The sequence below is a fragment of the Anas platyrhynchos genome, chromosome 3, assembly GCF_047663525.1.
Source record: "Anas platyrhynchos isolate ZD024472 breed Pekin duck chromosome 3, IASCAAS_PekinDuck_T2T, whole genome shotgun sequence".
Classification (NCBI taxonomy): Eukaryota; Metazoa; Chordata; class Aves; order Anseriformes; family Anatidae; genus Anas; species Anas platyrhynchos.
Genome location: NC_092589.1, coordinates 60,996,764 through 61,019,741, shown reverse-complemented (window position 1 = coordinate 61,019,741; position 22,978 = coordinate 60,996,764). Strand labels below are relative to the sequence as shown.

The 22,978-nt window shown below is 37.6% G+C and overlaps 1 protein-coding gene across 1 annotated transcript in view; it reads left to right on the top strand.

The window, feature by feature from the left end:
* Positions 1-2,213: 2,213 nt before the first annotated feature.
* Positions 2,214-22,978, top strand: part of PDE7B (phosphodiesterase 7B) — a 175,853-nt gene continuing 155,088 nt past the window's right edge. Inside the window, exons 1-2 of the mRNA XM_005014073.6 lie at positions 2,214-2,399; positions 2,517-2,631. Of these exons, the coding sequence (XP_005014130.1) occupies positions 2,611-2,631 (21 nt within the window). The 5' untranslated portion in view covers positions 2,214-2,399; positions 2,517-2,610. The remainder of the gene's footprint in view (positions 2,400-2,516; positions 2,632-22,978) is intronic.

The window sequence follows — 22,978 nt, the reverse complement described above, 5'->3', positions numbered from 1 at the left end:
TGACTCAAAAAAACACAGTGTAATATTAATAATAAGATTGATACTAAAATGCAGAAGATGGGGAAAAAAAATGGGGGGGGGGGGATTGGAATAGACATTGAGAAATCACCTAGTCTCTATACTTAAAAGTAATACCTAAACCAAAACTGCTTGTGAAAGATGTTTGCTTAACCATACTTTTAAAAATAGCCAGTAATTGGATACTCTGGAATATCACTGCCTATCTATTTCAGTACTTCAGTCTCCTACCTTTAGTTTTTCCCATGTCCAACAACTTCCCTTTGCTGTAGTCTACTTGTTCAAACCACAATGAATGTGGACAAAAAATGATTCCCTTCCTCTTTGCCAATTATTTATGTCTGTACTAGTAAAATAAACACAGCCAGAACACAAGCCTGGATGGTGGACCCCGATTACTTAGAATACCTTATTAAAGCCTTAATAGTAATAATAATGCCTTAATGCTTAAGAGTGGGCCCTAACATAATTTTGGCACTCTCCTAAGCAATGCCCAAACACAGTTTGAGACTTACTATATAGTTACATATATGTTGTCATGAAGCTTCTAAAAGAGATTAAAGGCCAGGTAATGTCTCCAGGCCAAAGAATAAGTGCTAATATTGTTTATGTGCTTGTTGGTTTTGTTTTTAACTTTAAATAGTTAATAACTGTTATCAACTCCACTTTTTTTTTAGTCTAAGTGATATCAGCTTATTCAGATCTGATCATTCTCACTGGAACCATCCTACTGAACCATATCATTTTCAGCTGATGTTTCCAAACTAGTCCCTGAAGTGAAATTCCCAAAGTGCAATACTTAGCTGTGCCATCACCAATGCTGATTGAAGTTAAACATGATAATTTTCTTTGTATTACAGATAGTATTGCTATTTATACATTCCAGATTGCTTCATACAGATCTCTAAGTACAGTCAGATGAAGATAATGAGCTCTAATTGATTTTGTAAATCTCTAACATATTTAATACTTTTTAACATGTTATGCCAGAATTTACAGCATGACAACCCTTTGCATTTCTGCTGAAACTGATTACATTAGCAGTGATACCCCAAGCAGACCTTTCTATGAAAATATCATTAAAAAATTTGGTCTTTCCAGTACAAGGTTTGATAGCATCAATTGGTTGTCATGAGTGTATTGTCCTGGAGAAACTTCTGCTACTTCTACTAGTTTTTTACCTGATCTCTCCATCACTGAGTGCTTTTAGTCTATCCACTTTCAAAAGCACTTATATGTATTTTAAAATTAAATGTTAGACTGTTAAGTCAATAGGAGCGAACCATGTCTCATAAGCCAATCTCTTTGAAAAGAATCCCTAGGAAAGCAAATCAATAATATTAAAACGATGAAGATAACTAAACTGTTATTGTTACTAACCAATTTCCTGTCAATTATCTTGTGCTGGTGTGGCCTCTCTTGCCCGAGCTAATTGACCTTGGCATGCTGCTTGTTTCTTTCCTGCTATTTCAGCTGTATAGCTTCTCTTCTGACAGTGATACAGTGACACAAGAAGCCAGGCTTTACCATTGCCTCTTGCCTTCTGACACAGACTGGTATGCAATAAATCCCCTGGGGTGGTCCACAGCAGAACTGCAAGGAGAGCAGTGCTGGACTGCGACCAGTTGATTGAACGGATGTTTGCTCAGAGCAGCAGACCTTCATTACTCTGACGTAGTAATGAAAGAAGTTTGCTAATTTGCAATCTAGCTAGTGCTGACTGATAAAGGGATGTGTACAGTAGTCTCAGTCTTATCGCTTTTGCCAGGTTTACACTGGTGTAGCAGCACTGAATTTAGACAAGCAGTTCCTGATTTACTTCAGGGAAAGGGCAGAATCAGGTCTGATTTTGCATCATAATCCATACAAATAACAGGCCTCCCTTGGAAATATCTTATATCTTAGGTATATTTAAGAAAACTTCAATTTCTGTATGTATATTTATAGCCTATCTCCATTTTGTGTGAATATTTTGGATCTTCCTGGTACCTTTCATTATAAAATATTTCTAAGCTAAATCCAGGACAGATAAATTATGACTCTGGCTTCTTTTAGTAGGGTAGCCTGCCTAAATCACTGCCACATTCTTCCCATAGTAGTCGTTTAAAATTAATAGCACATGCAGAGGAAAAACTAAACCCTTTGACGTCACTCTTGAAATGAGGAAACATAAACAGAAAAGGCTTCACTCCAGCGAGCTGACAGTGCCGAAGCGGATTGGTCTGCTTTCCCTTGCCTGTGGCAGTTGACAGCACCTCCCAGCCGTGCACGGCCTTCTGCTTGCTAACACAGCCAGTCTGACTGCAGCAAGCTCAGCTCTATCCCAGCCCTTACACTGGCAGAAAAGTGCACTCTCTTTCTGATTCTTTTTGCTTCTTAAGGTGGTTTTATTGGCTGGGTTGGGGGACTTGGGGAGGTTTTCCTTTCCTTTTATTTTTCCTTTTTTTTTTTTTTTGGTTGCTGTTGTTACTTACTTGTATTCCTAATCCTGGATGCAGTTACTGGATTCTGCAGTACAAGTCTTCATGAACAAGCTGCACCGCTTAGAGATTTCACGGCATTCAAAGGTCACAGAACTGCCACTATGGTTAAATGTCTTGTTTAATGGTTGAGGTATGTACAGCAAATCTAAAAGAGTCAGCATGATGATTTCTGAAGGGGAACTAAAACTGTGAGGGGGAGAGGGAAAGAATACTATTATTTATTGGAAAAGATTTTTACTGATGATTGTTACTACAGCAACAGGATTTTGAATTTCCTCCCTTTTTCTCTTTATTCAAACTAGATGAGAATTTTAACTTATGTTGGTTTAACTGTTTGATGGCAAAAAGAGATTGCAGAGAGAATCTGTTATTGTAGTCCTTTCTGATCCGCTGAGGAAAGTGTGATTGTTTTCTCTATGTGTTTTCTGACTGCTCTATGGAAGGAGAGGATACCTGCGACTTGGTTGGCTTAGATGAAGGCAGAAGATAGCAGAAACTTATTCATATCCTGAGGGTGCTGTGAGTTCATCTGAGAGTTAGAGCAGAGAGAGAGAAGGAGTTTGAAATAAACAGATCAAGCAGGAAAGAAAGTCAGTCTCATATTTAGGAGTACATGTACCACATCATTTTTTTTCCTACATGCTTACGCTGCTTTACTTGGTTTGGATTCTGAAGTTTAAAATTAAGAAGCTTGAGCTTTGACTTATGAGCAGATCCTCAATGTGAGGGAGGGAGCTGCTCAGCTTATATTAACACAAGTTGTCAAATATCTTTTGCTACTTAACCAGAGAAAAGTGGAAATTAATTGGAAGTTGAAGTAATGAAGCCTGACGTCTGTTTAACAGCATATAAGTTCAATTCATATTTGAGCTACTGATCTGCCTTGAATGAGTATTGCAGCAGCACAGTGGACAGTGTGTGCTGCAGGAAGCGAAAGCAACTGCTAGCATAAAACTAACATTGTTTTCAGGAGTGTGATTCTAACATACAAGAGGAGGAGCCACTTGTCAGAGCTCGTGTGTGTGTGTGTGTGTGTGTGTGTGTGTGAATGATCTTAAAAACAATTTCAGACAACATAGCCAATGTCCATGATTAATTAGATTAAAATACAAGGTTTCTCAGTGACTAGCAATCTTCGTATTTTCCCAGTTTTTGAAATGAGACAGCTCTGTTTTAGATGCTACTGTAGATATAAACTGTCTACGATGTGAAAATCTTTTAGTTTAACTTTAAAATTTATACCTGATAAAACTATTCATATAACAAAGAACAGAAAATAAGTACATCTACCTCATGCAAGGCACCTCAAAGGGTTACAAAAATTAGGCATACTAGGCTCAAACGTGCTAGCTTAAGGACTGCAAAAATATTAGCTCTGAAATGCAGAGGATGTGATATGTGCTGTGAATGGACAATTGCTATTCTGCAGTGCCTAGTGGGAAAACAAGGACTTTGTGTATTGCAAATGCATAACTGCAGCTCCTCCATTTCCTTTGCTGTATCTTCACTGATGGCTGCAGAAACAAAGAAGCTTGTCACAGATAAACTCTTTAGTGCCAACTCTTTAGTGCCACATCTGTTTTGAGGTACTTAAAGACAATTTTTTTTCATGTCACCCAACAACCCTAAGTCAAGCTTTGTTAGTTGAGCTATTATTCTGTAATCCCTGTGCCATTCTGTCCTCTGCAGCCCTCCCCAAATCTCATGTGAAATGCCAGCTGATTTTAAAAACTAAAGCTTTGCTTCTCTAGTTCCAAGTTTAGAAAGGTTAATACAGTATTTGTTCAATGATTAATTAGTAAATTTGATCAAAGGAAACCCTGAATCTAGAGGGACTGTCTTCTGTTCTGCAAGGAACAACCTTATAGCTACATGAAGATATCCAAGTTTCCAAATAACAGTCTGTAAGACATTGATTTACTCTCACTTCCTAGAATTAAATCATTTACCTTTTTGATAAACAAAATCTTCTTCTGAGAGAAGCTTAGCTTTTGTACCTCTGAAATCTGTATTTAGTAACAACAATTACTAGTGATACAAATAGTAAATATGCCAACTGGACTGAGGAAATGACACTGTTTTTCTACTTTACTAATGAAAGTTTCTCTGCAGTGCTTTCTCTGAACATTCTCCGTTCAACATCAAGAACAAAATACAATTTAAGTTTGGCCTTTCTGTAGCGGATAAGAATCTTAGTATCATTTGGAGTCATATTGTGTCAAAAAGAGTTTGTATTACAAAAGTTTCATGCAATATAAATGGCTGCTATTTCTCAGGTTATTTCTGTAGGGTGGACAAGAGTTGTCACCAGTGAAGTTCTAGTGATTCTAGGAGAGTAATGCATATTCTATCGAGTCTAAGTCAGTGTACTGCAGATCACTTTTAAACTGTGCAATCTTTAATTCTGTAACCTAGTATATAAATATACCATATAGCAACAGCTGTTTTCTCCCTTACCTCCCCATTTAAATGCTTTCCCTTCTGAAATCCAGCTCTCAGCTTGCCCTTACCAGACCTCTAGGTAGGTCTTTGAAGCAGACTGATTTTCCAGTGTCTTCGTTACAATTATCAAGTATAACTGAGACATTCAGTCATACAATGACTGAAAATTCTTCACCCAATGGTTCTTCTACCAATAGTTGAAGCATATTTTAATGAGAAGCCATCTGAAAATTGACATATATATGGTTTTCTTGTAATTTTTCAGTCTCATAGGGAAAAAAAAATAAAATCTCTTGCACTGGTATTTTCCTTGTCCGAAGGAGAGCTGTCTGAAGCAGAAATGTCAGCTACTAACCAAGTCATTGGTAACAAAAGACTAAGGCCTGATGCCTCTTCATTTCATCATATGAAGTGTTTAAAAACTAATCTGTCATTTAAAACCTAATCTGTCATTTAATCTCATAAATATATGGCCAAAAGCTCTAGATGCAGTTTGTCTTGCAGAAAAGCAGGTAATTTGGAGCAGCCAGAGAGACTTCCCATGTAAATGAGCATTTTAGCAACTCGCTATTGTTCATTTTTTTTCCATTTTAGTGCTTGAAATTTTACAGCTCACCATGTGTTTGTCACAGGGTGAAAGTGAAAGGGACAGCTGGGGTCTTACCAGCTGCCAGAACAAAATTAAGTGTTTTGTAATGAAATGATGGCTCAGTATTCCTCCTCCCACAACCATATTGGGTGGAAGATGGGTCTCTCTGTGTTAGAATTACAGTATTCATTTTTCTTGTTCCTTGGCCAGAAAACAAGCATACCCCTGCAGGAACATCAGTTTTTACACTTTCAGTCAAATGTTGGCTTTACATTCAGTGTGAAAACGGCACTTTCCAGCCATACGCTTCAGGATGTGGAACTGATGTTATTTAGAGTTTATGCCCTGGGGTCACTGGGACACACAGACATGCAGCCTCTGTATCCATAAGCAATTCAATAGTTCTGATGCTTTTTCTTTCTGTGACCAACATGAGGTGTAGCTATCTAGGCAATGATCGCTGTAAAGCCAGGCCCTTATAGGCACTCAGAAAAGTGGGGCTGGTAAACTTATCCTTTGGTTCAGTAAATGAGTGGAAAAGCAAAAAATCTGTCTTCTGATAGTTGCAAGTATTTGACAAGTCTGAAGTCTTAACTTTGTGTAAATACTAAGGAGGTAGGTTGTATTTGTTCTATTTAAGTAAATTTATTGAATTTATTAATGTATCTGAAAGATAATTTAGCAAAAGAATTCTTTTGACATACTGAAAATTGTTTAGAACATTTTAAAATTGTATTTTTACTACTATACCTACTGCAGCAGCATCCCAATAAAATTGCATTAAAAACAGTATTTAATCCTTTGAAATTTTCGGTTCTGTTTTCCTGTAGAAATCTATGTCGGATCTATGTAGAATCCTATGTCGGATTCAGAAGGTACACTGCTAGAGTACACAATGCTCAGACCTGGGCTTATTATTATCTGTTTTAAGGCCACCAGTTTTAAAATAGAAAATTAAGAAATCAGAGCCAGATCAGATAGAAGAGAGGGCAGTTCCATAAGCCAAACTTCAACAGCAAATTTCTAAGTGAAAAATTTAGTGCAGGGACAATTCACAAAAAGCAAAGATTAAATGATTTAAGTACTTCTCTTGCACATATTTAATAGTGTGGCATGTGCAGTCCAATGATGCTGTGATTTCAACGCACATTTTTCATTTGTTCTGTTCATAGAAATTGAAAATTCTATAGCTATTACGTAAACAGTGTTGAACTATAGAAATTAAACTAATGAAAGGGCCCAACTGAGTTATTTTCTTATTCCGTTCTTACTCCCAGTGGGAGTTGTGAGTGAGGATGGATGAGAACTGAGTTTAGCTACTTATTTAAGCCGCATAGTCTCATGGTGGTATATGATATGCTTCTGCTAGCTTGCTATCCAGCCAAATAAGACATCCAGGTTGCCTGGATGGATAAACATAGCTGATGATCTCTCCCTCTTAGTAGGTGGGGGTTGAGCAGTTAGGATTCTCTCAGTCACATAGAGAGACAAATTTGTTATAGTTTAGGTAAAGAAGACTTGCATGCAGACACAAACAGCAACATTTATTTTTCTTTGGGTATGTTATATTAGAAATAGGAAACAAATATTTAGCAGAAGATAGTTGCAGAGAGATTTTTTTCTGTAGCTGGTAGGTTTATACTAGTTACCCACAAAAATTCCTGGTATGAGAAAACTCACCAACTAATCTCTCACTGCAGCGTGTGTTAATGCCAGCAGTGTAAGGTTTTTAAAAGAACAGCACAGAATCTCCCCTCAAACTAAGTTTAGCTAATTGTCATGGAGGCATAAACACACTTGTGGGGCAACTGTTGTCAGGACCTGTATATCATTCTCTATGTGGTCGTTCAGAGCAAAGTTGATGATACTAACCCATCTGGATGTAGCAAAGAGGTTTTGGAAAGGACAAACACTACCTTTCCAAGAATAAAGTGGGAGGTAGGCATGTTTTGACTGAATACACAGCAACTAAGAGATGGCTCAGAGAAATGCACATCTGTAAAAGTGAAATTAAGAAACCTCATGTTTAACTAGAGAACTGAAGGATGATATTGAGCTACCATGTAATTGCTTATGCTGTTTTTGGAAATTAACCATTATTCCTTCAGAAAGAAAGGGTCTATACACTCATGTTCTTATTCTCTTTCTCTCTCCCGTTCCAACCTTTCTCCCATAGCTCAGGTTTTGCAGTGTTTGTGCAGGCTGGCTAAGCTCTGGGGTTTGCCTGTTTTACACTTGCTAATATGGGGTGGCAGAGCTGCCATTAATGTGCAAGTACTTATCCCTTGGAAAGAGAGATGATGATTCCTAGGTGTTTGTTGTGCTTTAGAAAATAACATTTATTGACATGAAATGCCTTAGCACTTTCCCAGGCATTCAGCTGTCAGCCAGAGCATGTAGGTGTTTTCCAATTTATGTATTATAAGCCTGGTATAGACTTGAGGGTGCTGCTTAGACAGTCCCAGAGGACAGCATCTGCTTAGTATTTCTGTAGAAGAGCACCACTTTCCACCAGAAACTGAGGGTGTAGCAGTGCTGTGAGCTTCACTATGTATGCAGATGCACACTGAAATATGGGCACATCTGACGTTTGGTTTCACCTTTCACTCAGTTTGCCACTTATGCTTAGCCTTAAGCCTCTGAGAAGGTTAGGTAGAATAAGGACTTCCTGCATATCATCCTGCTGGGGCAGATGGGGAGAGCTCACACAGACGTCAAGGGAGAGATGAAAGCAGATGCATGACATCTTTGTGAAAGTGGGGTTCTCTGCTTTCCATTAGTCTCCTAGCATACTTCTGGCTTTGTGCTAACTGATAACCATATTGAAACAGGATACTGCCCATTTCTGGTTCAAATGCTAGGATATGACTTGGCTCTGTCTGACTTATTCATAGGCATCTCGGTTTCACACTGCTGTAATATCTGAGTGTCTATTAATAACAATGTTCGAGTGGCATCAGAATGGCCATCATAAATTTAATTAGGCAGTGTATCTCCATTTTAATCAACATGGCCATTAGAAGACTGTAAGACAGCCAGAAAAACAATAATTAGTCCTGATTAAGAAAGGAGAATTTGCACACATCAGCAAAGGATAGGAGAGAGCTTTGCCTTCTTGAGGATTTGGAGCATGGTGAGTTCCTTTCTGCTGTAGTAGATCTGAGGACACAGATACTAAAAAGCTCTCTGTCAGTACATTGAAAATGCCCTTACAAGACTAGATGAAGTGGAAAATAAACTACTGTAGAATTATTAGAGAATATTTTCAAATTCTATTATTCTGATTTTTGAGGGTTTTTTTTTGTTTGTTAAAAAAAATAATCCTTTTTTTTTTTTTTTTTTGAACAAACTAGAAGTCCCAGCTGGAAAGATAAAACTGGAATGTATTTATGTACCAAGCAAATTCCTCAGGTTCACAGTTGCTTTGTTTTTTGTAGGACTGCTTTAAAAAGCAGAACCACTGAAAGATAAAAAGAAGATTCAAAGTGGACTGGAGTTTGAGAGTGTAAAATGGCATGGTTCCACTGAGATTAATAGGACTCCATCAATTTATATCTCTGAAAGATCAGACCCACTGAGCTTTCAGGTCTTATAAACACTCCTCTTCACTAGCTAGATCAAATTTTAGGCTCATTAGCCTTTATAAGAACCTATTTTATACTACTGCTTTCCACAGCTTCCTCACAGTTGAGGTACTGTCTAGCTGCTTTTGATGGCTCCTCAGAAACTGTGATGCATTCTTTCCTTCCATCACCTCCTTTCTCTCCTCTTTTCTCATGAGAAAAAAAAAAAAAAAAAAAAAAAGTTTACCAGATTTTATCTGAAATCACAACCTCACGGTTAATTTTTAGTTTATGTGGTAGCATCTTCAAAAGTGCATATATTTATAATACAGAGGGGACTGATCTTTTTGCATTCAGTCATTCAGTATAGACCATAATCTGCTTCAATGACACAGCAATGTAAGTAATAATTTAAAATGTTGATAAACCACAGGGAAATGGTAATTTTGCCTAGGGACCAAAATACACTGATCTGTATGTATCACAAGGTATTTTTCATGTAGCAAGGCTGTAAACATCCTGTCTCTTTGAACCATGAAACTATAGCTGTTATAATAATATCCACCGCCAAATATATATCTTCTCTGATAGCATGGAAACAAAAAGCAATGCAACGTGAGTATGTTGACTGAAGTTCATGCTATATATCATCATCAAAGCTGAGAGGATCGGTCAAGCTTTCAAAACCTTCAGTCCACTCTAGTCTTTAATGAAATGGCCAGGTCTAGAAAACTGCTGTGCGCTAGAGCTTTTCTGGGAAGTGTTTTCACCTTCTTCTTCAAAAAGAAATAGCCAACAACCTGTGGTTAGTGTTCTTAAGAGGATATGGGAGAAAAATATTCAAGTTCCCTCTCTGCTTGTGCTGACTTCCCCAGGGTGGATGGCCACAGCAGTGGCCTTCTTTATTTGTGGGGCCTGGCAGACTCAAACTACACCCCCTTTGCTCCATGCAGAGATGTGGCTTGAAACTGGAGCTTTGCTATTGCAATAGTGGAAATGAATGAATGCTGTTTCAGACAGGTCTCCACCCGCAGGTCGATAAACTCTGTCCTGAACCAAAAGACCTTTCTAACTGGTGCTTTGTCCAAATGGGCAACTCCTCATTGGCTTTCCAGCAAATTGTTGATTTTTATAGAAAAGCACAGGTGCATTTTGAGGGAAAAGAAGAAAAAAAAATCTCACCACTACTGAAGAACTCTGACTTTGCCTGTGAGGACTGAGGGGCACAGGGACTTTTAAAACCCAGTTGCTTGACATGGGTTCCTGTTATCAGGAAGAGGTGATCAAAAACCTTGTTCCGATCTTGTGATCATTTTGAAAAGTCTGCTTAAATCTTTTTATTTTATTGAGCCTGAATTAAAAGTTCTAAAGGTCACTGAAGCCTCTGATTTCTTCATCTTTCAGCAATCCTTTTTCACTCTTCCTCCAAAAGGCCTAGTGCTACCTTATTTTTTACTTTGAAAGTGAAAAAAATTAACAATACTTCATGCTTTATTTATTTAATAACTGAAGAGCTTACTTCTTCATGTTAAGATTTCCTTGTAGCAGTTGCAGCTTTTCATCTGTGGAAGAAACTTGTTTTAAAAAGAGGCTTGCACATGCACCACAGATGTATTCTCTTTCTTCTTGCCCTTCCCCCAAATGTAGCCCTTTAGGATTTCTGTAGCAGAATAAAGGGGTGTGGGATTCTGTTTTTCTAAACATTTTTATTTTTATTTACTTGCTTTAACACCATAGCAAGCATGATTTTATATCCAATAATGAGAGAAAGGGAGGATTATAATGTTTAAACATGTAGACTGGTCAGAAAACTGCTAGGGGGGGAACCCCATACTCATCTGAACCACCTATTATGCAACAGCAATTCAGTTTCTCTGCATTACAATTTTTAATTTGGTTTAGTTTAAAAATATGTAAGGCATCACTTGGCTAATCCTTTTTTTTTTTTTTTAATTCTAATCACATTCACTGGTAATGTGAACAAGACAGCTGACTTTTATTGTTTTCTAAGTATTAGTAAAAACTATTTCATATTTCATAAAATCCAAAAGCAGTTATGTCAACCTGTGTTTGGCACTGTAGCTTTTTATGATAGCTGATGAAAATTAGTTTGCAAATAAACAATCCATTCTCAAAAAAAAAAAGTCTCAGAAGGTCCAGATGTTTAAAATGTAGAAAACAATTAGCAGAGGGGTTTCAGTGCATTGTAGACACCCCTTAATTGTCAGCTGTTTACAATAATTTGACAGTTGACCTTCCTTAGCTCTGATTTTAGGAGAATTTCAAAACCGCTGAGCTACTCAATTTCTAGAGACATTTTCTGGTGAATTATATTAAAGGAGAATGTTCTCCCTTTTACTCTCTTATCCTCATTTTCTGCTGAGAACACTTGTCTAAAAATTACCTTTTCATCACACTGATTTATAGGTTTTGGCATGGGAACTAATGCTGTTTCTCCCAGTAGCAGACTGAAAATTAGTCACAATCTGATGTTAACAACTTCTTCATTACCTAAACTGTTTTACACTTTATTAAGTTCAACACAGGCAAATCTAATGCCTTTGAACAAACCATGGAGTTCTTGTCCATGTTGCAAATATATGGGACAATAATTAATTTTTAAAGTCACTACTGTAAGTAAGCCTCTGGCAAACTGGAATCTGAATTCTGATACCACTGCATTCTGCAGAGAAGTGCCACTTGAGTGCAGCAGAGAGAAAAAATTGTTTTAGCTAATTTACATTAAAAAGTCAAGTATGAATAACCCTGTTGACATAGTTGCTGTAGTGGTTCCTATGGAGAGATAAGATTCAACAAAGTTTACCCTCACATTTGACATACTATAGATTTTTCTGTACCAGCAACAAATAATCTACACTCTAGAAAGTGGTGGTTCTGAAGTATAGGGTAGCTGTAGAGTTCAGGAATAGAATTTGAGAAGAGTCCATCCATCAGATATTTCTACCCAAATCGCCAGTGGTGTATTTATTGGCTGGTCACTTAAATTGCCCTCATTTCATTTGAGTCATGAACCTGCATAGGCTTATGTTCCTTTGCATCTTTTCCATGAATCTCAAGCAGTCCTTCCACAGTCGCATGGGGATGGAATAGGAACTCATTGGAAAGTCAGTCATGCCATAGTCTTAGCGAAGGCAGTCATGAAATTCAGTCAACTGAAGCTCTGACATCATGTACAGTATAAGAAATGCTAAGACATGTTTCATACATGCATTGACATTCGCTGTTCTAAAAGATTCTGGTATAAAAGGATACATTAATAAAAAAAAAAAAATAGTTCAAGGGGGGTATTTGTGAACATTTCTGATGAATACAAAGCAAGCAAACAAACAAAAAAAATCTGTGGGCTGTTTTTGTTTATTTGTTTTTTGAGAGGCTTTATTATTATTATTTTTAAACATAGATGCACACTTTCCCTTCAAATGAAGATTACTTTAAGGACCATATTAAAAATTAAATTGATGCCATTTGCCCTTCATTAGAAGGGACAGAGTTATCTTCCAATCACCTTCTACTCCATAGAACAACTGGAGGATGCCTGCTGGGGCAAACATTTTACATCCACCACTGTTCAGAAATATAAAACAATTTTCTCTAAGTGATGTGTATTTATTTTTTTATTTATTTTGACTTAATGCCATCTTTCCTCTTAGGTCTGTCTTTTAGATTACATTCACAGCAGCTTCTTCTAAAAACTCGCCATTTTTTTTTCTTTTCCTGCTTTTTTCTTTAGGGAGTAAAAAATCAAAATCCAGCAAAATGGACTTATCTCATTATTTAGTCATTTCTATATTTAAAGGAAAAAAAAATAAATTATTTCTAACTATTTAAAATAAATAAATAAATATCAAAGGAAATAGACTATTTTGTCTTCTGATTCTAGAATATTACATTTACACTGTTCCTCTGAGCTCAGCAGATCATTGCAGGAAGTTGGTGCACCATTTTAAGGCAGACTTAGGGCAGGTATAAGGGGCATAACCTATTTCGTAGGTTACCATGAAACATCAGAAACATTTCTAATAGGACAGGATGAAAGAGAGAAAGGCAAGTAGAGGTGATCTCAGAGACTTAAGATCTCAAATAGGAACATGATATCATGTTCAGACTCATACCAAATGAAATGCTAACCTAGGAAAACTTGCATTGAGCTAAGAGATTATTTAAGGCTATTGCTCTATGATGCAAAGCTGTGTGGCATATGAAAATGTTGCACACAACATATTAGTAAGATCAGTAAGATGCAGTTAAGTGAGATATCTCTGCTCCCAAGTAGTAGCACAGAGGCTTAGCAGACTTAAATGTATTAAAGGCTACTTTTTTGAAATGGCTTCCCTATCTGCACATAGGGAACCTATATCTTAACCATTTAAGAGTTGGAGATTCAAGCTTCTGTCGTACTAGATTTTCTAACTGAGACAGATTAGATCTTCTATTCTTTGTGTATGAATTTATTTATTTGACTGCATAACAACCTAACATTTATATAAGCACTTTATTTTGACAGTCTTCTATTATGGAAATTTGGTCATTTCTATTATCTTTTTTAAAATTTATAGGGGTACAAAAATTGTAATTGTGAATCATTCACAAGTTATTAAATATAGAGATGAGGGAAAAATAAGAATATCTAACTGAAACTCACAAAATGAAAAACTGTACTAATGAACTATGACTGGATGTTCCCTGTCAAAGGGTCTTGAAAAAATGCATGATATGGGAAACTTAGTAGATACAAGCCAAACTTCTTTTTCATATGTGCAAGAAGTCTGCTTAGCTCCGTGGTAATATTCCATGTATGGAAGAGGGTTGTATATGTTACAGAAAGAATGTAGCAAGATTTTTAGGATTTGTATTCAGTTTACATTTGAGTCTGATAACGAGAAAAATCCTGCTCTTCTGTTCTATCAACCCAGCCTTGCTGCTTTTGCTTTCTGTATGTTGCAGGTTATTATTCTGACAACTGTCTACTGCATTTTATTTTGAAAAGCCAAAACATCTAACAGTTCAAGATTTTCTGGGGTCTACCCCTTTCTTAATTTCTTCTTAATTTCTTCACCTGGTATCTTGTATTCTGATATAAAAGATATATTCTGACATAATGCAGCAGTTTTGTAGGCTTCATCATATCTCCCAACATGTTTGTGCACAAACAAATTAGTCCAGCAAAATTATCTTCCTGTCACTAACACATCAGCAAATCAGGCTACACCTCTGTTTGAATTCCTGCTTAATGATCCTGAAGATATCATACAAAATTTAAATAAATTTGCCTACAGGCATCTGAAATTATTGGAACTATTGAAAAACATTCTACAAACTGCAGAAGTTGCTTTGCAGTTGTCATTTAGCTCTTGCTCTAAATACATATATCCCTCAGTCACTGTTGCTGTAGTGATCTGGTGCTTGTGCTAAATTTTCTGATGGTGTCCTTCACTTTCAGTGATTGCCTTTTGTGTATTATTGGCACCAAATGATTTACAGTAAGCTGTATTCACAGTGTTGGCAGCCATCCCAGGGAAGCTGGTCTGCTTTGGAGGTATTTAGTACATGGGAATTCCAAAGTAAGGAATAGGCAAAGATTACCCTATGTTTTACATCACTGTTAGAAACATCAAACTAGACCACTAGTGTTTGATTACAAACAAAGCATTAAGCCTCTACGCTTCATGGTCTGTTCCTTATTTTCCCTGTACTTATACCTCCATTCATACCAGCCACATTGAAATATCACCTGTGCATTATTCTTGAAATATCATGCTATGTTACAGGAAATCTTGGAAATCTTGGCCTAAAAAAAAAGATTTGTGTATTTCTAACCCTGGACTTTTCTAGCCTTTCTTATTCTGAAATCTTAAGAGACTCATTTGCAGCCTTGAAGTTATTCTCACTGTCTGTTCCAAAAGCACACAAGAAGCAGCTTTTTCTTTATTTTTTAACAGCAGATCTTGTCATTCTTCATAAACAAAAGTATCTTATCAAACAGCCACAAATATACAGAATATATATATGTGTGTATATATATGTTGCAAAAAAAGGAAGGAAGACAACTCATTTTTCACAAATTCATTTTTATGTTGAAGTTCTAATTATATTTCTGTCCACTGCAAGTTTAACCTACAAGCCTGTTTAGGCTTCTGGTGGCACCTGTCTTCTGGTGGTTGTTTGTGAATCAAGTGTGTTCCCTGATTTGTCTGCCTTTAGACCATTACTTCATGAAAAGTCTCCGTAAATGTGCCTCTGGGTGTATGTAACAAGCCATCAAGCATGCCAAATGTCATTAGTGTATTTTGTTAGCCATTGCTGGCCATCCACAGGAACTGTTCTGCCCATGACACAATTATAGAAGTCCTTTGATATACTAGGGTATATCATTGTTATTTATTACTAATGTCTACCTAATATTTTTGAGAGATTTTTTTCTCCTGCTGATGAGGAAGATCCTGTAATAGTGAATTAGGATGGCCAGTTGAAGAACATTTTTTGCTGAGGAACCTCAGAGATCAACATTTACTAAAGTGGGGTGGAGAAAGGACTAATTAAATGCCAGGGGAGAATAAGGAAAAATATTGGCAGTGCCATTAGTTCAGACACTACTTACTAGTCATCTCTGTACAAGCTCAATAGACTTTGTACCTGACCCTTCCATTTAATACTCAGATACAGAAAATCACAGATCACAATCGTAATTTTAAATGAGGAAAAAAATATGTTCCTCTGATTTCACAACAATGTCTGGAAATTAGGTGTTTGGTTTTTGTTGTTGTTGTTGTTTTCTTTTGTTTTTGTTTTGTGGTTTGTTTTTTTTTTGTTGTTGTTGCTTTTTTTCCCTAAAACATAAGGTTGTCCAAAAATTGTATGAAAATATCTTTAAGAAGTAAATACTTAGAGCAAGTAAGTCCAAATAAAGATACTATAGTATAAATATATATACATTTGCATCAATATTAGGATTAGTGAGGCTAGCCTTCCAGACCCACTTAGATTTCTTCTTATTGAATTTTTATGAATTGATTTGTTACTTACAGCAGAAGGATAATTTAGAATGCAAATGGAAATTTTTACATGAATGAACTGATCAGAACTCTTGTAAAACCAGTATCTCTAAACAGAGATTCAATACCACAAGAAATAAATCACTGATCCATAACATCCTTTTCTGTTACGACATTTAGGAAGCCTAAAGTGCTGATTTGCAAGTATGGAATAAGAAAAGCTTACCAAATCAGACCTATCCATAATATCTTTTTACCTCTGGTCTTCTTATTATATATCATAACCATGTCAAATTAGCATTTCCAATATCCATTCAGGAATGCTGTTCCTGTTAATTCAAACACAAATGTCAGATTGCCACATTCTAGTTATTAGAAGCTTGTTAGAACAACAGTCTGCAGGAGCCATCTATTTCAAAGCCACAACTCTTCTCTGTAGCATCTGGGTTCTGCAGAGCATATTTGTCTTGCTTCAATCCCTTCATTATCTTTAAGGTGAGGAAGTTCTTACTGTGAACAAACTATTTTTTTAGTATAATGTTTTTCTACGTGAAGGATAGACTTGAAAACTAACAGGAAAATGTATAGATTCCAAGTAATTATCATCTGAAGACGATTATGCTACTGGAAATATATGAGAGGAAAGCTGTAATATATTTGTGATATTTGCAAAAGGTAAGGGTAGTAAATTCACAATTGAAAATATGAGTTTGTGTTCCACAAAATCAGAAATAAATTTTCCATTACCAAAACCAATATGTATGACATCACGATATGAACAGATACCTCACGTATTGTATCTCTATGTGAATAAATCAAAATTATCTATTCTCAGAAAACAGATATCTGATCTGATGTTTTTGTCATCTACTGTGGCTTTTCTTAATGTAACTTCTTTATTGGACAGCTTAATGAAACATAGACAAATATTTGTCAGATAAATTAATTCTACTCCTATATTCATCAGTAAAAATCATACAATAGAAACGATCTAATCAACACTTTAGTAAACCAGCAAAGCTCTCTATTGTAAAAAACTGTTTTCTTTCTTTTTACACCTATTTTTTTGAAAGCTGATCTCTAAATTGTTTCAGGATATCATAACAAAGTCTGTCTTTCCTTTAAAATACAAAACTAACAACACACTTGCATGAAATATAAGGGAATATTTCTTAGTATTAACTATTTTATCTTTTTTTACTCCTTATATGTTTACTTGCATTATAGTTGTGCCTGAGTGCTTCTTTCTGACATCTCCATGGTGCCAGATTCTATATAATCAAGGTGCCACACAAAGAAAGACACAATCTTTCAGATGATGAAATCAAACTTTTTCAGAAGTCGCATTATTTATCAGTGGTAAAGATGTTAACCTTTATACTTACTTCATAGCAGAAATGTAACTGAAATTATCTCTTTTTGAGGAATTCATGCTGTAGCTTCATTAGAAGTTGCTCTTTTCAGTGCATACTTGCTGAGTTAGATGAAGTTGTAAGCCTGACTTTCAATCAGACTTGATTCAATTTAACAAAAAATTTGTCGGCCTTCTTGCTTCTCAAGTCGTAACAATTTTTACTGAGATTATTAGAGGGTAATAGTTTGTTAAAAATCCATGTTATGAGGCCATATCTAGAGAATTGCATTCAGCTTCCCAGTGTAAGAAAGACATGAAGTTTCTGAAGTGCCATCAGTGAAGGGCCACAAGGGTGATTAAGGACTGGGATGATCCATCATATGGAGAAAGGTTGAGAGAGCTGGGATTGTTCATTTCAGAGAACAGAAGGCTTGGTGGAGATTTTATCAGTGTGTATAATAAGCTGATGGAAAAGTGCTTGAAAGACAGAGACAGACTATGGACCCGGTGATCTCCAGAGGTTTCTTCCAACCTGTGACTGTGAATCCTGTGACTGATCAATGGACAAGGCACACAAAACACAGTAGGCTGCCAAGCCCTACAGACATAATAGGACTGCCAGCACACACCAGCTATAAATGCAAATGGCAATAATATCATTCAGGGAGAGGACAGAAGAAATATCTACCTATTAACAGATTTTCTGTAACAAGGAGGATCAAGCTAACAAATTATTTCAAGTATAGGAATTCACAGAATCAAAGAAACCCAGAATGGTTGAGGTTGGAAGGGATCTCTGGGTGTCATTTGGTCCAAACCCCTGCTCAAGAAGGGACACTCAGGTTGCCCAGGACCATGACCAGATGGCTTCTGAAGACGTCCAAGAACGGAGACTCCAGAACCTCTCTGGGCAAACTGAGCCAGTGCTCTGTCACCCAGTAGCAAAGTGCTTCCTGATGTCGAGACAGAACCTCTTGTGTTCCAGTTTATGTTCATTGCCTCTTGTCCATGGGCACCACTGAAAAGAGACTGGCTCTGTCTTCTTTGCACCCTCCCTTCTGGTACTTGTAGACATTGATAGGATCCCTCTGAGCCTCCTTCAGGCTGAACAGGTCTAACTCTTTCAGCCTCTCCTCATAGGAGAGGTGCTCCATTCCTTTCATCATTTTCACATGGCCCTCCATTGGAGTCTTTCTAGTATGTCCATGTCTCTCTTGTACTGGGGGGCCAAGAACGAGACACAGTATGCCAGGTGTGGCCTCACCAGTGCTGAGTAGAGGGGAAGGATCACCTCTCTTGACCTGCTGCCTATATTTTGCCTAATGCAGCCAAGAATACTGGCAGCCCTCTTAGCAGATGTGGTGGTTTTACTCAGTTGGGCAACTGAATTCCAACACAACTGCTCTCTCTCTTCCCCTCCTCAAGGAGAAGGGGGGGAGAAAATATGATGGAAAAGGGCTCAAAAGTTGAGATAAGGACAGGGAGATCACTCAACAATTTTCATCATGGGTAAAACGGACTCAGCATAGGGAGATTAATATATTTTATTACCTATTACTAACAGGCTTTAACAATGAGAAACTAAAAGCAAACTATAAACACCTGCCCCCCCCCCCCCCCCCCCCCCCATCCACCCTCTTCTACAACTTCCCCCCAAGTGCTGCGGGGGAATAGGGAAAGGGGGCTTCAGTCAGTCCCTAATGCTTTGTTTCCATCACGGTCACTCTGCCCCTGCTCCACGTGGGGTCCCTCCCACGGGATGCCATCCTTCCTGAACCGAGCCTGCGGAGACTGTCCACAGGCAGCAGCTCTTCAAGAACAGCTCCAATGTGGGTCCGTGACATGGGGTCTGTCCGGAGCAAACTGCTCCAGCACGGGTCCCCCATGGATGGCAGCTCCCCCCAGACCCCTGCTCCCGCGGGGGCTCCTCTCCATGGGCTGCAGCTCCGGCCTGGGGCCTGCTCCTGCAGGGGCTCTCCATGGGCCGCAGCCTCCTCCAGGCCACATCCACCTGCTCCACCGGGGGCTCCTCCACCCATGGGGGGGCTGCAGCGTGGAGATCTGCTCCATGTGGGACCCATGGGCTGCAGGGGGACAGCCTGCTCCACCAGGGGCCTCTCCACAGGCCACAGGGGAACTGCTGCTGTGTGCCTGGAGCACCTCCTGCTGCACTGGCCTTAGAATCATAGAATCATAGAATATCCCAAGATGGAAGGGACCCACAAGGATCATCAAGTCCTGCAGGGCTATTTCCACTCTCCTCTCTCTCAGCTGTTGCTGTTCAGCAGTTTATTTTTTCCTTTCTTAAGTCTGCTCTCCCAGAGGTCCAACCACCTTCTCATATTGGCTTGGCTCTGGGCAGCAGCGGGTCCCTTTTGGAGCCAGCTGGAGCTGTCTTCTAACGTGGGGCAGCTTCTGGACTCTTCTCACAGAGGCCACTCCTGCAGCCCCCCCTGCTACCAAAACCTTGTCATGTAAACTCAATAGCGCAGCCACGGCCCATTGCTGACTCATGTTTAGTTTGGTGTCCGCCAGTACTCCTAGGTTATTTTGCTGCAGAGCTGCTTTCCAGCTAGCTGGCCCCAGCATGTACTGGTGTTTGGGGCTGTTCTTTGCCAGGTACAGGACTCTGCACTTCTTGTTGAACTTCATGAGATTCTTGTCAGCCCACCTTTCTAGCTTATCAAGGTCCCTCTGAATAGCAGCATGGCCCTCTGGTGAATCAGCCACTCCCACAAGTTTACCATCATCTGCAAATTTACTAAGGGTGCACTCTACTCCATCATCCAGATGATTAATGAGAATGTTAAACAAGACTGGACCCAGTATTGATCCCTGGGGTACTCCACTCATTCCTGGCCTCCAACTAGACTTTGCACCACTGACCTCTACACTCTGGGCTTGGCTGTTCAGCCAGTTTTGGATCCACCTTGCTGTCTACTCATTCAGCCTCTATTGCAGCAGCTTCTCTATGAGGATCTTGTAGGGGACAGTGTCAAAGGCCTAACTGAAGTCCAGGAAGACAATAATTGACACTAACCCCTCATCCATCAGACTTGTCATCTCATCTTTTGCTCTTTAGCAAAACAATTCAGATAATTTAAAATTTGCTTTCACTTAGCTTCAGAATATTTCCAGGATATTCTGTGATGATTGTTGCTGCTTTTAGTAGTTTGATCAAATTCTGTTTCAGTGCATTTTATCTATTAATTCAAATTCAGTAAGGTACTGTTTTGCTAGTGGGTATTCAAGGCTGTCTATGCTTTGATATTTTCTGGCACATCCATTAGTATACTATTAGTGTTAAAAAGTGATAGTAAATGTTTCAAATCAAATATATGCTTTCATTCAGTATTTATGCTTCAGAAAATAAACAGAAATTGCATTTCTTATAATGTTCTAAATATTTTCTACTACAACTAGTTTGAGGGCTTGGTTTTATTTATGTGCATGTATGTGTGTGTGTACATACCCAGACATTGCTACTTGTGTCGCTTTCAAAAGCAGAGAAATCCACAGGGAAGCCCCATTGTAATCTGCACATATTTTACTTTTACAACTTTTAATTTTTTTTTGGAACATCTGATGTCTGTATTTGCTAGGTTTATTCACAAGGGAGAATATTTCTGAGCCCATTGATTAATATCTTGTATTAAAGGGATAAGGCTGTATAAAAGAGGTATAGAGAAGCATCAGCTATATGTTCTGTACTTTAATAGACTACTGTTCCATTTTTTGTAACTAATAATGAATCGTAACTTATAATTGAGAGATGACATCCCTGACATATTTTAGAACTCTTAACCAATACTATTTGAAATTTAGTACAAGTGAGGAGAAAGTCCTGAATAATTTTCAGTTTAGGAACAACCCTGGAAAACATAGTATATTGTCTCATTCAACATGGGTAGAGAAGAAAGTCTTCTTTTGTGTTACAGTGCTGAGTAAAATTCTACATTTAAAGATGATAAGCAACATGTCATTCTGTGAAACTCATCTGACACAACACATTCCAGGTCCCTTGTTAAAATTATCTTTAATAAATATTTTAATTGAAGTGTATCAAATTAATGTAATGAGTTCAGAAATAAATCTCCTGTGAACAACAACAGAGCCAAAATTTCACAATAACCCATGAGGAACTATCACAATAATAGGAAACAAAACTCCACAGAATTCATGAAATCTTCTGACATGTACCAATCTGTTCTGTTTGATTAACACAATCACCCATGTGATTATCTTGATCAAGAAAGGTCAAAGGATCTTTCAGCAAGATTATTTTACACTCCAGTAAAGTGGAGATCCACTTCTATTATCACAAGGTATCTGAGTCAGATTTGTTATATTCACATGCAAAATTTATTTTTCTACCTAAATATTTTCTCTTTTCTAAGCTCATTCTTTTACTGTGCTTATTTTCATGGATAGGATTCCTTTAATTTGGCTTCAGTGTGAATAGTCGGCCAAGAAACTTCTTAACAATGTAAGAAGTTATCTGGATGCAGCACTACAAACAGGCCTGTGGAAGCGGTCAAAATGTGGTATTCTGTCACTTCTTTGTTGTGGTGGAGTCATTTTTGGTAGTTATACACTGAAAATATACCTGCACAAAACATCTGAGGGAAATCACACATCTGGATGATGAACTTACTGCTTAACTTCTTAAACTTTATTACAAGATGTAGATTAATTACATGTCAATGTTTGGCCACCTGCTGGCAATAATTAACTTAGGCTTGGTGTTGATTTTAAGGAATATTTTTGTCTGTAGCACTGGTAGGGGATGCAGCCAATCAGAAGCTGTAAACATATTTCTTTTCTGTTTAGTGATCAAAATTGGTTCAGCATTCAGTTTAATGAAAGTGAATGAGTATGTTTTGATTGATGTGTTGTCTTTATGCATACATTCTGCTGAAATTTTAATGTAACACAGACTTATTTGGAATCTTGTCACATTAAGATCAGCTACAACCCAGATTTTGTTATGAAGTATCATGGCTTACTTATATTTTTCTGCCCAATTTCTTACAATGTTCTTTTAGCAATAGAATATTTGAACATGTCATAATTTATGGACAAAGAGCTTATTTCTCATCTTGAAGGATCTTTAATTATATTACATTTGGAAACTTATATGGATCTTGTTTATTTCACTGAACTTCAGAAATCTGCTGTCACAAATATACAGTATAGTGGTATCCCACTTGTTTGCCAGAGACAGAAGAATACAGTAATGCTACAAAATAGACAAAAATCATGCCAGAATATGAATATGCATTTTAAAAATTTCTAAGCATTTTTAGTGCATTATACTACGTACTGTTTCTATTTCTTTAAAATTCTTATTCTCAGGTGCAATGTTCTAGGTAATTTAAGGGCAGATCCAAAGCACATTAAAGTACAAGGAAAGTCTCTCCTATACTTCAGTAAACTTTTACTTAAGCCTCTTTCTTCTGGGCATTTCTCACAGGTTCCTGATAGCAAAAAATTGTCTGCTCAGTGCTTATATTGCT